General features: G+C 53.5%; 1 protein-coding gene across 1 annotated transcript; it reads left to right on the plus strand.

Moving 5' to 3' along the window:
* Positions 1-2,062: 2,062 nt before the first annotated feature.
* On the plus strand, positions 2,063-6,588 carry DOK2 (docking protein 2). Its single transcript, XM_058720410.1, has 5 exons — positions 2,063-2,258; positions 3,236-3,517; positions 3,766-3,853; positions 4,762-4,946; positions 5,446-6,588. Exons 1-5 carry the CDS (start codon positions 2,196-2,198, stop codon positions 6,064-6,066), a joined length of 1,239 nt encoding a protein of 412 aa, XP_058576393.1. The 5' UTR covers positions 2,063-2,195; the 3' UTR covers positions 6,067-6,588.
* Positions 6,589-13,725: the final 7,137 nt, after the last annotated feature.

Here is a 13,725-nt window from a genome sequence, read left to right on the forward strand (position 1 = left end):
GTTCATACTTCCACTGCAGGGACCCCACAAGTCCACCAGCAAAAGTGGAAGGCGCTTGAAGTGTGTCACTCATAGTACACTCCTGCTGTTCCAGCTGTTCCATCTTCTGCAGACAACAGCCATAGAATTTTTGCATCTACCAGAGGCAAGGGATGGCATGTGGTTGTCTGGAATACCTGGGGCTCAGGCCTCCAGGTTTAAAAAGCTTTCAAGTAATCTGGTAAGCTCGGGTGCCCCCCTGTGGTTCTGAGTAGAATGTGTCCAATTTGCCTTAGGGAAAGGTGATCAGAGTAAGGCAGGGGAGGGATATCCTGTTACCCTGTTTCTCAAACTGAGATCTGGCCCACCCGCCAGCTGTATCAGCATCTCTGGTCTCACTCCAGACTTGCTGTATCAGAATCTGCACTTTTAACAGGATCTGCACATTAATGTTGGAAAGGCATGGCTCTGGCAGCCTCCAGGATGGCCTTGAACACTCTGCTTTTCTCATCTCATAAGGAGATGCTGATGTCCAAAGACCAAACGGCTCCTAGGAAACACTGCCTTTCCTTAGGGACTGGAGAGATGGAGTAGACCCTGCCCCATTTCCATACTCCTAACCACTCCCCAAGGAGCTTTTCATACACCAGCATCCTTGGTTTTCCCTTGATCTCTGGATCAACCTGTTCAAATCCAGGCAACAGGGCTGAGTGCCGTGAGCTTTACGTGACTCAGCCCTCTCCTCCCAGAGCTCATAACATTCATCTTTCAAAGCTGTTTTGGAAAAGCGCACGGCATTTACAGCAGATGGCCTAAGCAGTGCATTCCTCTGTTCTCCTTCCCAAGGCAAACAAACCCCTGTGGTAGAGAAAATGGCCCAATTATATAAGTACCCATTATGGGGTTACCCCAAGAGTGCTGGTCTAATTCTCTGGTTCCCCAACATTTCTGCACCATGCCCCATCAGATTGCTTCTCTAAACCATCTGGTTCTAAGTTAAATATTCTCTGGGAACCTTAGATTTCCCCAAAGCAGTGTATCTTCTTGCATGGAGTCTGGATTCCATTTAGGTGCCAGCAATAAAAAGACCATCAGAATAAAAATCAGGAGCCCTGGTGCTTTCTCCTGTCCCCACCAGTCCTGTGACTTCAGAAGAGTCTCAAACAGGTGGGTTCATACCCGCATTCCCTTTTCCAGGGGTAGATATTATGGCTGGTGACCATTGTATGCCTGGAAGCTTTAGTAACTAAGGAGCATTTTTGTTTTGGCAACTATAAAGCTTTTTTTTTTTTTTTTTTTTAAATATAAGAGATTGCTATTGTAACTTAAAAACACAATCAGATAATCTCCAGATGAAACTCTAGTGCCTTTATAATGCTCACAAAGGCTGGAAAGAAGGTGAACTCCAACCAGTTGGATGGGCTCTGGGAACATAGCATGCTTCAAGGTGGGGATGTTCATGTTTCTAGAATCCCAAGAAGGTGTTGTAAGTGTGTGGTGTTGACTGGGGCAGGGAGTGCTCCCCTCAGAGTGAAACACAGTTGCAGCTGTGTGTGAAAGTGGTGAGATCTGTCTGATGTGTCCTGTGTGCTGGGTGGGTGTATGTGTGGCTAAGCTCTTTCTTACTGAGCTGAGAGACCTGGGTTCCGGTTGGTGGCCTTGAACACCTTCCTCAGATCTTCCTGAGCCTCCATCCAGTCATTTTTAAATTAGGGACTTAGCCTGGTTGATTTCTAAGTTTTCTTCCAGCTATGTCATGCTGAACATCCAGCTTGTGTGTGAGGGCCTTTTGCTACTGGTTTTACTGTTGAACTTGGTTCTGGGTCTCTTTGTTGCTATAGGTCAGCCCTTCCTTGTTTGGTTTGACTCCCCGGCCAGCTTCTGTACCTGAGTTGTTGCTGGCTGAAAAGCTGGAAATTGGCTTTTTGGAAATTATCTTACTCAATGAAAATGCAGGAAGCTTGTGCATGAAACTCACTCGGCAACACACACACACACACACACACACACACACACACACACACACACACACACACAGAGCAAGAAACCACAGGGCCTATTGGTTTGGGTTTGTCATCATCGAGCAGACAAGAACATTGCAGAAAACTCTAGGCAGAGAGGAAATGAACTAGGGGGAACCCACGGCAGGGAGGAGGGAAAGAGGGCGGGCGTGGAAGGAGAGAACTGAAGTGCTGGGGCACCGTCATGGTGAGAGGATGGAAGAAGTGGCAGTGAAGCAGGGCCCCCTGTATCTTCTGCAGCAGCAGACTTTTGGAAAGGTAAGGGCAAGGCTGGGCTGGGACTGGGTAGAGGGGCTGGGGGGGTTGCTGCTAGAAATTCCCGGGGATTAGAGGGAGCCCCCGAACGTTCCAAAACCTGTATGGGAAGGTGGGGACTGTGCCACTCCCCACGTTAGACCCTTAGCAGCCACTGACTTCCCCAAACAGGCCCCAAGCTGAGTTCTTTGCAAATGGCTGTTCGCCAGTGGGGAGGAGGGTACATGAGGGCTCTGACTCCATTTCTTGCCTCTGAGGCTCTGTGGTAACACGGGGATGCTTTGGGAGGGAATGGAGGGCAAGGTGGGGGGATAATTTGACATTGCTGTGGAAGTTCCTTCTCCCTTTCCTGCCCCAGTGGGATGAGTTTGGCTGGTGTCAAGCTTGAGCCGGGGTCTCTGTGGCCAGCCTCCTTTTCCTTCCTTGGCCTCCTCGAATGAGGAAGTCCTCTGTCCCTCTGCTGACCTGCACAAGGGCTTCTCTGTCTCTCTCATGACCCAACCTGTCAAGGGGTGAAGCAGGAAGGTTCCATAGGGTTGACTGAAGTTCCTGGCACAGGGTTTTCTGTGGGGCCTCACACAGAGAGAATGATGAGCTCTGGTCTCGGCCCTCATGCCACCCTCTCATCTCTCCTCTGGGCTTCAGGGACTCACAGGCGTTTTGCCTCTGGACTCGGATCTTGGTTGGGCCTGCCTTGCAGTCTGTCCCCATGGGGCTCCCTTCTGACTCTGCTTTTCCACTCGCTGTCACTGCAGGCCTCTTTCTCGGCCGTGTGGGGCGGGTCTCCAATGCTCACTAATTCCTAAGGCTCCTGTTATCCCCTCTGACTCCTTGGGTCTATTGTGATCTTCACCTCTCTCTCTGACCCGAGTGCTGCCCCACGCCCTCTCCCTTGGTTCCTCGTCTCCCCATTGATCACTATCTCTCCATCTCTGGGTGGCTCCCTCCCCGCACCTCACCTGCCATGCGTCTGGGTTCAGAAATGGCGCCGGTTTGGGGCTATGCTGTATGGAGAGTCAGGCTGCGCCTTGGCCCGGTTGGAGCTCCAGGAGGGCCCTGAGAAGCCACGCCGGGGAGAGGCCGCCAGGAGGGTGATCCGCCTCAGTGACTGCCTACGGGTGGCTGAGGCTGGCGGGGAGGCCAGCAGCCCCCGGGACACCAGCGCCTTCTTCCTGGAGACCAAGGAACGCCTGTACCTGCTGGCAGCCCCCGCTGCAGAGCGCAGTGACTGGATGCAGGCCATCTGCCTCTTGGCCTTCCCTGTGAGTCATCCAGTGATGCAGAAAAGGCAGGGGCATGCAGGTGGGAGTGGGGGCACTCGGTACTTGCTGTGGGCAGGTGTTCTAAGAGCCAAGGTCAGGATGTTGGGGGCGGTTCCTGGCGGGGCGGGGGGGGCCCCAATCCAGAATGCAGACAGGGACAGCAGGCTGAGTGTGCTCTGGAGGGAGTCCTGGGCCACAGGTGGGGCTTGGCATTGGTGACAGTGGTGAGACCTTGGCCTCCTCCTCAGGGCCAGAGGAAGGAGCTGCTGGGGCCGACGAGGAAGGGCAGCTGGCCCTGCATGGAGGAGAATGAACTGTACAGCAGCACGACTGCAGGTGAGGGGTTGCCTCCCCTCCTGGGGCGCCCTCCCCAGGGTGTGGTGGGGAGGAGCTGTGGGCCGGCGGCTGGCCGCCTCTGAGTCTTCCTGCCCTGTGGTTGCCCCCAACCCCGACCAGTCCCCTTATCGGCTTCTCTGCATCGTTTCCGGGAGTGGCCTGAGGTGGGGGAGCCTGGACTGCCTCCAGCGTCAGGCCTCCCCCACCCCCTCCCCATCCCCCTGTGGCTCATTCCCTCTTGCCCAGGCCCTGATGGTGGGAGAGGGCAAGGCTGGGGGATCCAGTGAAGGTGCTGCTTTTGAACTCTCTGTCCTGGGGACCTGAGAGAGTGTCTGAGAAGGTTTTAGTTTTATGGATTTAAAGTGTCCTGTGGCAGTGGAACTTTCTGCTGACGAAGCAGTCCCTTTTTGTGATGTGTCTAGCCCACTGACTTGGGCGTGTGCGGGGAGCAGATGGGCACAGGGTGACATTCAAGCTCCACCTCACAGAGGGCACTGGATGGCGTCAGCAGTGGGTGGGTTGGCTGCAAGCTGGGAGGGTAAGGTCGGCTGCACCTGCAGCTGTGATAGCAGGACTTGGGGAGGAGGCTGGGTAAGGGCAGGAGATTAGATGGGGAAGACAAGGCTGTGACTCTGGCAACAGGGACAGGAAGGATGTGGGCACAAGGTCGGGGTGCATGTGGCCAGGGCACGATGCTGACTAGGGTAGGAGGTGGAGGTACCTGCATTTTGGGGAATATGACCTGTCACAGGGCAGCTCAGCCTCCAAGATGCAGGCTGCAGGGTCAGGAGGCACATGGATAATGTGTTTTCTGGAGTCTTCTGGCATGCTTATTTAGAGCAGAGTTGAGGCAGGCCATCTGTTTCCCATGAACTGCCTGATCCACCTCCCCTCTCTGCCCCCCCCAGCGGCCCCCCGCAAGGAGTTCTCTGTGACAATGAGACCCACAGAAGCCAGCGAGAGGTGCCGGCTCCGGGGATCCTATACCCTGCGGGCTGGAGAGAGTGCACTGGAGCTGTGGGGTGGCCCTGAGCTGGGCACCAAGTTGTATGAGTGGCCTTACAGGTTCCTGAGGCGCTTTGGGCGGGACAAGGTGAGCAGGGGCTGCCTGTGAGAGAGGAGATTGTCAGGGAGAGGACAAAGGGGCCCTCAAAGGAAGAGAGCATGGGAGGAGGAAGGGAAGACAGATAAAAACCAGCAGAAGAAAACAGCCAGTGGGGAGAGAGCCAGGGGAAGGAGAGGGAAGGGGGAGTGGGTGGGGACTAGAAGAACCAGAGAACAGGAAGAGGTAGGGAGGTCAGAGGAGTAAACAGGGGCTGGTGTTATTGAGAATGAATATATACCAACCTCCACACTTGAATGGATGGCAGGGAGAAGGAAGGGACAGGAGAGAGGGCTTTGCTTGTTAAGGAAAAAACCCAGAGGGATGGTTCACCCCCCTCTGGGTTTTTTCCTTAACAACTTGGGGAGAAGCTCTCATGGTTCTTGTGGAAGGAAGTCGGAAGTGACAGGTTTGTGGTTGGGAGCTGGGTCTGGGAGAAGGGACTCTACTGTGTGGACTGGCCAATAATCTCCCTTTCCCTTCCACCCAGGTAACCTTTTCCTTTGAGGCAGGCCGGCGTTGTGTCTCTGGAGAGGGCAATTTTGAGTTTGAAACTCGGCAAGGCAATGAGATCTTCTTGGCTCTGGAAGAGGCCATCTCTGCCCAGAAGAACAGTGCCCCTCCTGGGCCCCAAACCCAGCCAGCCACAGTCCCTGCGGTGCTGCCCCGGCCAGAAAGCCCCTACTCCCGGCCCCACGATTCACTGCCATCTCCGTCACCTACCACTCCAGTCCCCACCACCCGGCCGCGGGGCCCAGAGGGGGAATATGCGGTGCCCTTCGATGCAGTAGCTCGTAACCTGGGGAAAAGCTTCAGGGGTATCCTGGCGGTTCCTCCCCAGTCCCCAGTGGACCCTCTGTATGACAGCATTGAGGAGCATCCGGCCCCACAGCCCGACCACATATACGATGAGCCTGAGGGAGTGGCTGCCCTGTCCCTGTATGACAGCCCACAGGAGCCCCAGGGTGAAGCCTGGAGGAGGCAGGCCTCAGCTCACAGGGACACCAGCAGCCTCCAGCACGTCTACCCAGCAGGGCAAGACTTTTCTGCGTCTGGCTGGCCACAGGGAACGGAGTATGACAATGTTGTACTTAAGAAAGGCGCTAAGTGACGGGGGGCAGGGGAGATGTTGACCTTATCGAATGCCGGTGCTGAAGCTATCTTGTGCTCGCTGGGGCACCAGTCAGAGGCCAGTGTGAAGGAGTGGGAGGACGACCACAGGCCTCCCTTCTAGTTTCTTCAGGTTACTTCTCCTGGCCACTGCACTCCAGGAACTTCCCTCTGCTCCTTCTGGAACACTTGCCTTGGCCTGCCCTAGTCTGGTCTGAGGAATTGTCCCTCCCAGGGCCTGCTGTGTGAGTCATCCTCCCAAAGCAGGAAGGGGGCCCTAAAAAGACACACCCTCCTCCTACCCCTTTTCCACTTCCTCTTCTGTCTTTCCTAAAGGAAGCTTGGGCATTTAGGGCAGAGGACAAAAGGATGTCAGCAAATTGCCCTGGTTTCTTGCCTTATACAGGCATCTTCCCTGCTGACGTCCCCTTCAGGGGACCACCCCGGCTCCAGGCACTGGGACGATGGCTGCAGCTTTATGTGGGTTTTAGACTTCTCTGTGGCATTAAACACATCTGGAATATTTCTGTGTGGCATAAGTGCTGTGGGATGGGGATGGGAGAGCCACAGCCCTCTTGGAGACATATGCTTCAGTTGACCACCATGGACACCTTCTGTCCTAGCAGCAAGATCTTCTCTGGGCCTAAGCTGGGTCCCAAGCATCTGTCCACAGAGTGTGTGTGTGTGTGTGCGTGTGTGTGTGTGTGTGTGTGTGTGTGTGTGGGTGGTCTGTGAAAGTCAGGGCACTTTGGGAAAGAGGTTCAAGCATCTCTAACCCTTTGCCAGCTTCGAGTCAACACCAGGAAAGTAGTGGGGAAGCAGAATGTATGTGTGAAGAGCTGGACTGGAGGATGGGAAGAGTAGGCACTTACTGGACCTCTTATGCACTACAAGTGAGACTAACCAGCTGTGTGGCCTTGGATTGATCCCTTGCCTTCCTAAGACTTGCCTTCTTTGTTCACCATGTAGCGTTCTGAGAAGGCTTCCTGCTCTGTAATTCTCCATAGACCCTCAGTATCAGGTCTATCACTTCTCTACAGTTCAGCTTCTATGCCCTGTGCCCTCACCCCCCCCCCCCATCAACACCTGCTTTTGGTCCATGTCTATATCATGTCATGTCATGTCAATACATTTCTGCTACCAGCCAGTTCAGCCAATGTTATAGAGCATTGCAGGGCTCTAGACTGCCCTGGCCTCAGGATGCCAACATCCCAGAGCAGGCTGAGACAAAAGCACAGATGTCTGTTACAAGGCATTGCATTACATTAGTGCTGCAAGAGGTGAATCAGGGTCCTGGGGGCCAGAGAGGACAACTGTTCACTGGAGACATCTAAAGAAAGATTTCATCTGGAATGTGGATCTTCAAGGGTGGAATTTGATGAAGATTAAGGAGTGTGTGTAGAGCATTGTGGGTAGATCAATGAGCATGAGTGAAAGTGTGGGGGAAGGTATGGATGTGCTCAGAAAAGAGTTCCACATTCAGAGTATAGGGAACATGTGGCCATCTAGCTGGGAGGGCAGGTTCCAACCATGTTGTGTGTGTGTGTGTGTGTGTGTGTGTGTGTGTGTGTGTGAGGGGGGTGACAGAGGGAGGGGGAACGACAAGACTTTTGAGCAGAGAGTCCCATAAGAGCTGTGCATTAGGGCAATAACTCCACCATCCCTGTGGGAAATGGACTGGGGATAGGATGGTTTGGGGCTGAGTTGGAAGGAGAAATTCAGAAAAGATTGGATTCAAAAGATGTTGAGGTAGGGCCTACAGACCTTGGAGTAATATTGGGTATGGAACTCAGAGAAATAGAGTTTCTGGAAAGATTCAGGTTTGGGGAAGAAGGCGAGCTTCATTTCTGACACGCAGAGGTTAAGATGGCTTTACTGCACCCAGCTAGAAGAGTCCTGAAAGCAGTTGGAAGGGAGCTCCAAGGCACAGGAGGGAAATGAGATAGAGCTTCTCAGTTGCATTGTGATCTAAGTTTTTTCTCAAACCATGCCTTTGCCCCTTGTTAAAGGAAGTTGAGCCAGTGGGTGAGCAGGCTAGAGAGAGTAGCAGGTGGGCTTCCTGGAGCCCTGCCTCTTTTGTCTGTGCCAAAGGGCTGTCCCTATTGCCATCATCCAATACCAGCATCAGAATAAATTTGAGGCAGGCAGGAATGCTTAAGGCCTTTAAGGGATTCGATCGCACCCCTCTCCAGGCCAGGGGCAGGAGTTGGGGGGCTCTTAGGCAAGGATGCCATATTTGTAATTTCCTTCAGGTAGCCCTTGAGGTGGACGTCCCAGCTCAGCCCACCAGGGGGCAGTGTTACCCTGTGGAAAAGGCCACTGGGGGCTTAGCAGCTGCCAGGTGTGGGGGCTTGGTCCCGAAGGAGGGAACTTACATGTTTGCTACCCAGAAGATTGGAGGATAGCTTGAGGAATCGTCATGTAGGAGCTTGCCCCTTCAGATGCTCAAATCCCACCTGGAGCCCTGTGGACCCTGCTTCCTAGAAGTGTGGGACCCTAAGCTGAAAATTGCCCCCTCCCGCCTCTTTCCTCTCCTTGGAGATCCAGGGACTTGTGAGTTTTGTTCTGATGCTAGCTTTGCTCAAAAGGGAAGTGGTAGATTGGGGCCCTAGGGAAAGGAGGTGTGAGGGCTGGGAGGGCGGGGCAAGTGGAGCATTTGGGGAAGTTGGCAGGGGTAATGAAAGTCCTCGAGGCAGTTGTTAAGGACAAAGACCATGCTATCTGCGTCCCTCTCAGAAGGCATGACCAGGTGGGTGGGTCCTCCTACAGAAAACTGTGTCAATGCCAGCGCAGCCAGCCTCAACCGTACTGTCGCCTGTGACATGTGCATCATCCCTTAGTCCACACCACATACTGGTCCCACCTAGAGCTGGGAGCTGGGGGGAATGACAGACTCATCCCTCCCCCCCACCCCTTGCAGAGCCCACGCACAGAATAGTTGTTCAGGAGATGGTTAATAAGGGGATTAATGGCCAGGTGAGCCTTAGGAATCCATCTCAAACAGAAGCACAGAGGTAAAGCCCTCCTTGAAGTGTTTCTATGCCAGCCTGGCTGTCAAAGGCAAATTCATAGGTGAGGAAACAGACTGGTCTCCAGGGGACAGGGCCATGTAAGACCAAGTGACAGTTCTATAAGAAAGGTTCTCTTGGCTCCAGGGTCTGCTACCTGGCAGCCGTTATGATACCAGGAGATGCTCTGCTGTGACCAGGACACTTAGAAACTTCTTATATTTGCTCATCATTATGCAGAGGTGACATCAGGGCAGATGAGAATGGCACCATGAGTGGTGCCCAGCATAGAGATGTGTACACAGATTCATATAACTGTGCATGTACCCACACAAGCATAGTATATAATTCTTCCTGTTTCTTTTCTTCTCTCTTGCCTCCCTTTGTATTCTCTTTTGTTGAGAGCATGAGTGGTGTGTGTGTGTGTGTGTGTGTGTGTGTGTGCCTGTGGTCTACACTGTAAGCCTGCTCTCAGGCTCATGGTGGGGGTATCCAGGGCCCCTGGTGAGTTCCCACCTTGCAGCTTCAGAATATACCAAGGTCCAGATTGCCTGGGCCTCTCTGCTCGCTCAGATTCCTCCCTAATGGCTATACTCAAGCTGTTGCTGCCACCACCTTTCAGCCGTGATGCTAACCAGCCTCCTGCCTCCTGCCTCCTAGGCACTGATTCAATTAGCCAAGGTGCCCACCTTCTGCAAAGGCCATTTATAAAATCAGCTGGGACAGCTGGAGACCTCAGGGAGGGCAGGGCTGAGAAGCAAGGGAGGAGGTAAGTGAGCTGAAAGAGGGAGGTAGAGGAATGGAGGGGGGTTCTGGGCAGGGGCATCTGATCTGATTAGGCATCAGGCTGGCTTCCCCTGGCCAGCAGCTGCACATCACTGCCCTGCTCCAATCCTCGGCTCCCAGGCCAATCCAATGCTGGCCAGCACAGAACAGGGCCCATCCATCTCCCTGCCCTGGCCAGCCGTGTCTCTCTCTTCCCTGCCTCTCTCTTACCTCTGCAGCTCTCTTCTTGACACTAGCTCCTGGATCCCTGGGCGAGACACAGGTAGCTGGTGAGTTCGGGAGGGGTTGCAGGTGGTGGGGCAGCAGGTTCTGAGGGATCTGGTCCGGAGCTGGTGTCCCAGAGCTGAGTTAAGTAATTCGGGGACCTGCACCCTGGGACAGGGTCAGCTTTCTGCTTTCAGAGAGAGCGGGGGAGGTTGGTGTGAAGGTGTGCCTGAAGGGGCGACAGCCATTGGGATAATAATAATGTTCTTGAGTTTGCACAGCATTTACAAACTACTTTGGGGGCAGTTTGGGGTAGTCGGTTAGGCACGCAGACTGCAGCCTGACTCCCTGCATTCAAATTCTGGCTCTGCTGCTTGCTAGCTATGTGTCTTTGGGCATCTGCTCTGACCACCTGTGTGCACATCTGTAAAATGGAGATATAATAATATGTTTCTCAGAGGTTTGTTGTGAAGACTAAGTGAGGGGACAGACACAGAGCTCCTAGAGCAGCGCCTGACACACACAGAGCTCCCGTGTTATCCACAATCTCATTTTACTTCCAATGGCACGGCAAGGCCGGTCGGGTAAAATGTACCCAGTTCATACGCAAGGTAACAGAAGCACAGAGAAGCAGAGCCCCCTATCTCTGGGGGAATGAACCTGGGCTTTGTGGATGAGGGAAGACCTGGTTGGGGAGGAGAGCTAGGACTCTGATAGGAAGGAAGAATATTCAAGGAGAGGGGAGGGGAACAATGTCAAGGTCTTTCAGGACCTTTCTGCCCAGGGTAGGTGGCTCCTCCTGGGGGGACTTGGCCCACATGGGCAGAGCCGCACTTGCTGGCCCTATGATGCCCAGAAATGGGAGAGCTTGGAAGGGAGCTGCTTCATAGACTAGAAGGCTCTGGCTTGAGGCACAGCTGGAGGGCAGAAGCTGCAAGGATGTCTCCCCCTTTCATCTGAGCCCTGCACCCACTCATGGCCTGGCAGCTGGGACCCCAGGGCAGGGGCAGACTCCTTGTTGGGTAGGGGCACCTGGTGGCCTGGCTGGCATGGCCTGCCGACTGGTGTGATCAAAACACAGTTGTAGGGCTGCTGCCCCGCAGCCAGAAGAGGGGCTCTGGGAGGGGGAGGCTGAGGACAAGGTGGCAGAAAGGACAGAGACTCTGAAGGAGTTTGTCATCTTTCATACTGGGCTGCAGATGTCCAAAGGGCAGATTCATTCTTTATGTAATGTATTGTTGTACCCCCAGCACCTATGGCAAAGCCTGGCAATAAAGTAGGCACAGATAAGTATTTCTTGATGGAAAGAATGAAGCCCATTTTACTTGGGAGGATACAGGGGTCTCCAGTGTGAATGATTTGTGGAACTGTGGGACTCCCCACCAAGAAATATTTTCTCCGACTGACTTCAGGAATATCTCATCACTAGCCTTTTGGGTCCCCCCTTCCTCTCCTAGCAGGCCTCTTTTAAGATGCAAAGTGAAGGGGTGCCTGGGTGGCTCAGGTCAAGATCTCATGATTCCTGAGTTAGCACTGACAGTGCAGAGACTGCCTGAGATTCATTCTCTCTCTCTCTCTCCCTCTCTCTCTCTCTTTCCATGTGCCCCCCCTCTACTCGCACTTGTGTGCGCTCTCCCTCTCATAAAATAAATAAACAAACTTAAAAAAATAAATAAAATGCAAAGTACAGTTGGGTGAGAGACTCAGGCCCCTACTGCTGGAGGCAGGAAGGAAGGGCTGAAGGTGAGAATGGTCCGACTCGGTCTAGAGTAAGGGGTTGGTGGGTGCTGCATCTCTGATGCTTCCTAGAAAGACTGTAGCCAGGTGTACAGATGCAGGGGGCACAGATAGTGCCCTGGGCTCAGGCTGTGCTTTTTAGCAGGAACCCTGCTAGAAACCCTGCAGAAACCCTGACTAGAATAGTGAACTGACAGGTTTCCTCTGTTGATGCCCACCTGTCTTCCTGTGCTCATCTTGGCACCTCAGCCCCATTCTTCCACAGCTGGGCCCTCTGAGTGCCCTGGGAGCTGAGAAACCCCTCTCCTCTGACATTTCAAGGAACAGAATATCTGAGCCAGAAGGAGCGTTAGCAACCTTCTCGCCTGAGTCCTTGCCTTTCACTTAAGGAAACTGAGGTCAAGTTAACTTTTTATCCCTCCCAGAGGTATTTACATTTTATTAGAATTTGTTTATAGTTGTGCTTAATGCTAAGGAACAGATTGCTGATGCTGAGTCATGTGACACCCACAGGGAGACCCACCTAGTCTTTTAGGTGCATAGGGGAGGGACATAGTGGCAGGAATTCCTGGTTCCGCTTCTCTACTATCTCTGAGCAAAGCTGTTTTGCTTCTCCAATGTCACCCCTACAAGTCCCTGAGCAAATGCCCAGGGGTATGAGCCAGAGGCCCAGGTTAATTAAGGGCAGCTTAGACCAAGGCTGTTCATTTTCTGCTGGTTACCTCACTGATCCATATAGGAATGCTATGCGGTCATATTCTCCTTCTATTTTCCTCCAATAACAACCCCCCCCCCCCCACTCCAAGTTCCTTGTCTGTGTTATCCTGGACCCTGATCCCCAGCGGCAGCTTTCCTCAGCCAGGTAGCAGCCAGCTCTGGGATCCCCGGTTCCTGTTTCCACCTGCAGACAGGAACGACTTGCTCCATGAGCAAGGATAGCATGGATTGGAGGGTTGGAGATGGAAGTAGGGGAGGAGATGGAGGCTGGAGAGGCAGATGGGATGGACCTGGCTGGACGGGAAGGTGGGGACATAAGAAGGAGCAAACAGAGATGGTGACCAGGCAAGGAACAGGAGGTTCCAGCAAGATGAGGAGGGGGGATCCTTAGGGAGCTTCGAGGAGAGCCATTGGGATGAGACCACTCTGCTGGTCACGAAGGAAGGAGAAGCCTCAAGAAGTGGTGGTTTGTGAAAAGCAGAGTGGTTACCAAAGCCAGGTTCCAGTTCTACCAGGTGCTTGGGAGGCTGGTTTGTCCCAGCCTGGGAATATGCCTGAGAACCAGTGAGAAAATTCCTCGTTCTCAAGGACTGTTGGCTGAGTTGGAGTGGGAACCTGGTGGGTGTGGGTGTTTAAGGTGGTGCTAGGGGAGGGCTTTAGGGGGTCAGGGGAGCATAGGCAGCCAGGTGGGTTCATCTGGGCCTGGTTGAGCATGGAGTAGGGTAATCGAGCACTGAGCAGGTCCCCTGGGAGGCTGGAGATGAGCCTGCAGGAAGTAAGAACTGGCATTTCGAGCCAGGCATCCAGTGTCTGGGGTCTGCAATGCCAGCTAAAGAACTGACCAGCCAAGCCCAGCCCGAACCTTAGGCAGAGGCTGGGCCACCTGTCTGCTGGCATCTGGACCCTCAGGCTTTGTCAGGTCCTGACAGACAACCTGTGTTCCCCTGGTACTTCTTTCTTGCTTGGCTGGCCCAGCACAAGGTCCTGCTTCCCAGTAGACAAAATAGTTACCTCCTTAAAAAAATAAGCAAGCAAGCAAACAAAAAACCTTTTGATTCCTTTGATGGTGATGGCAGTGAGGCCAGCAACAATACAGAGGGCTCTGTGCTTGGGGTATCTCTGCTTGTCCAGCATCTCTGTGCTTTTAACCTTGTATGTTCATGAGGGGGGGCAATGTGGGATACTAGACAGAACACTGAACTAGGAGC

Source organism: Neofelis nebulosa, chromosome 3, assembly GCF_028018385.1.
Source record: "Neofelis nebulosa isolate mNeoNeb1 chromosome 3, mNeoNeb1.pri, whole genome shotgun sequence".
NCBI classification, from domain to species: domain Eukaryota; kingdom Metazoa; phylum Chordata; class Mammalia; order Carnivora; family Felidae; genus Neofelis; species Neofelis nebulosa.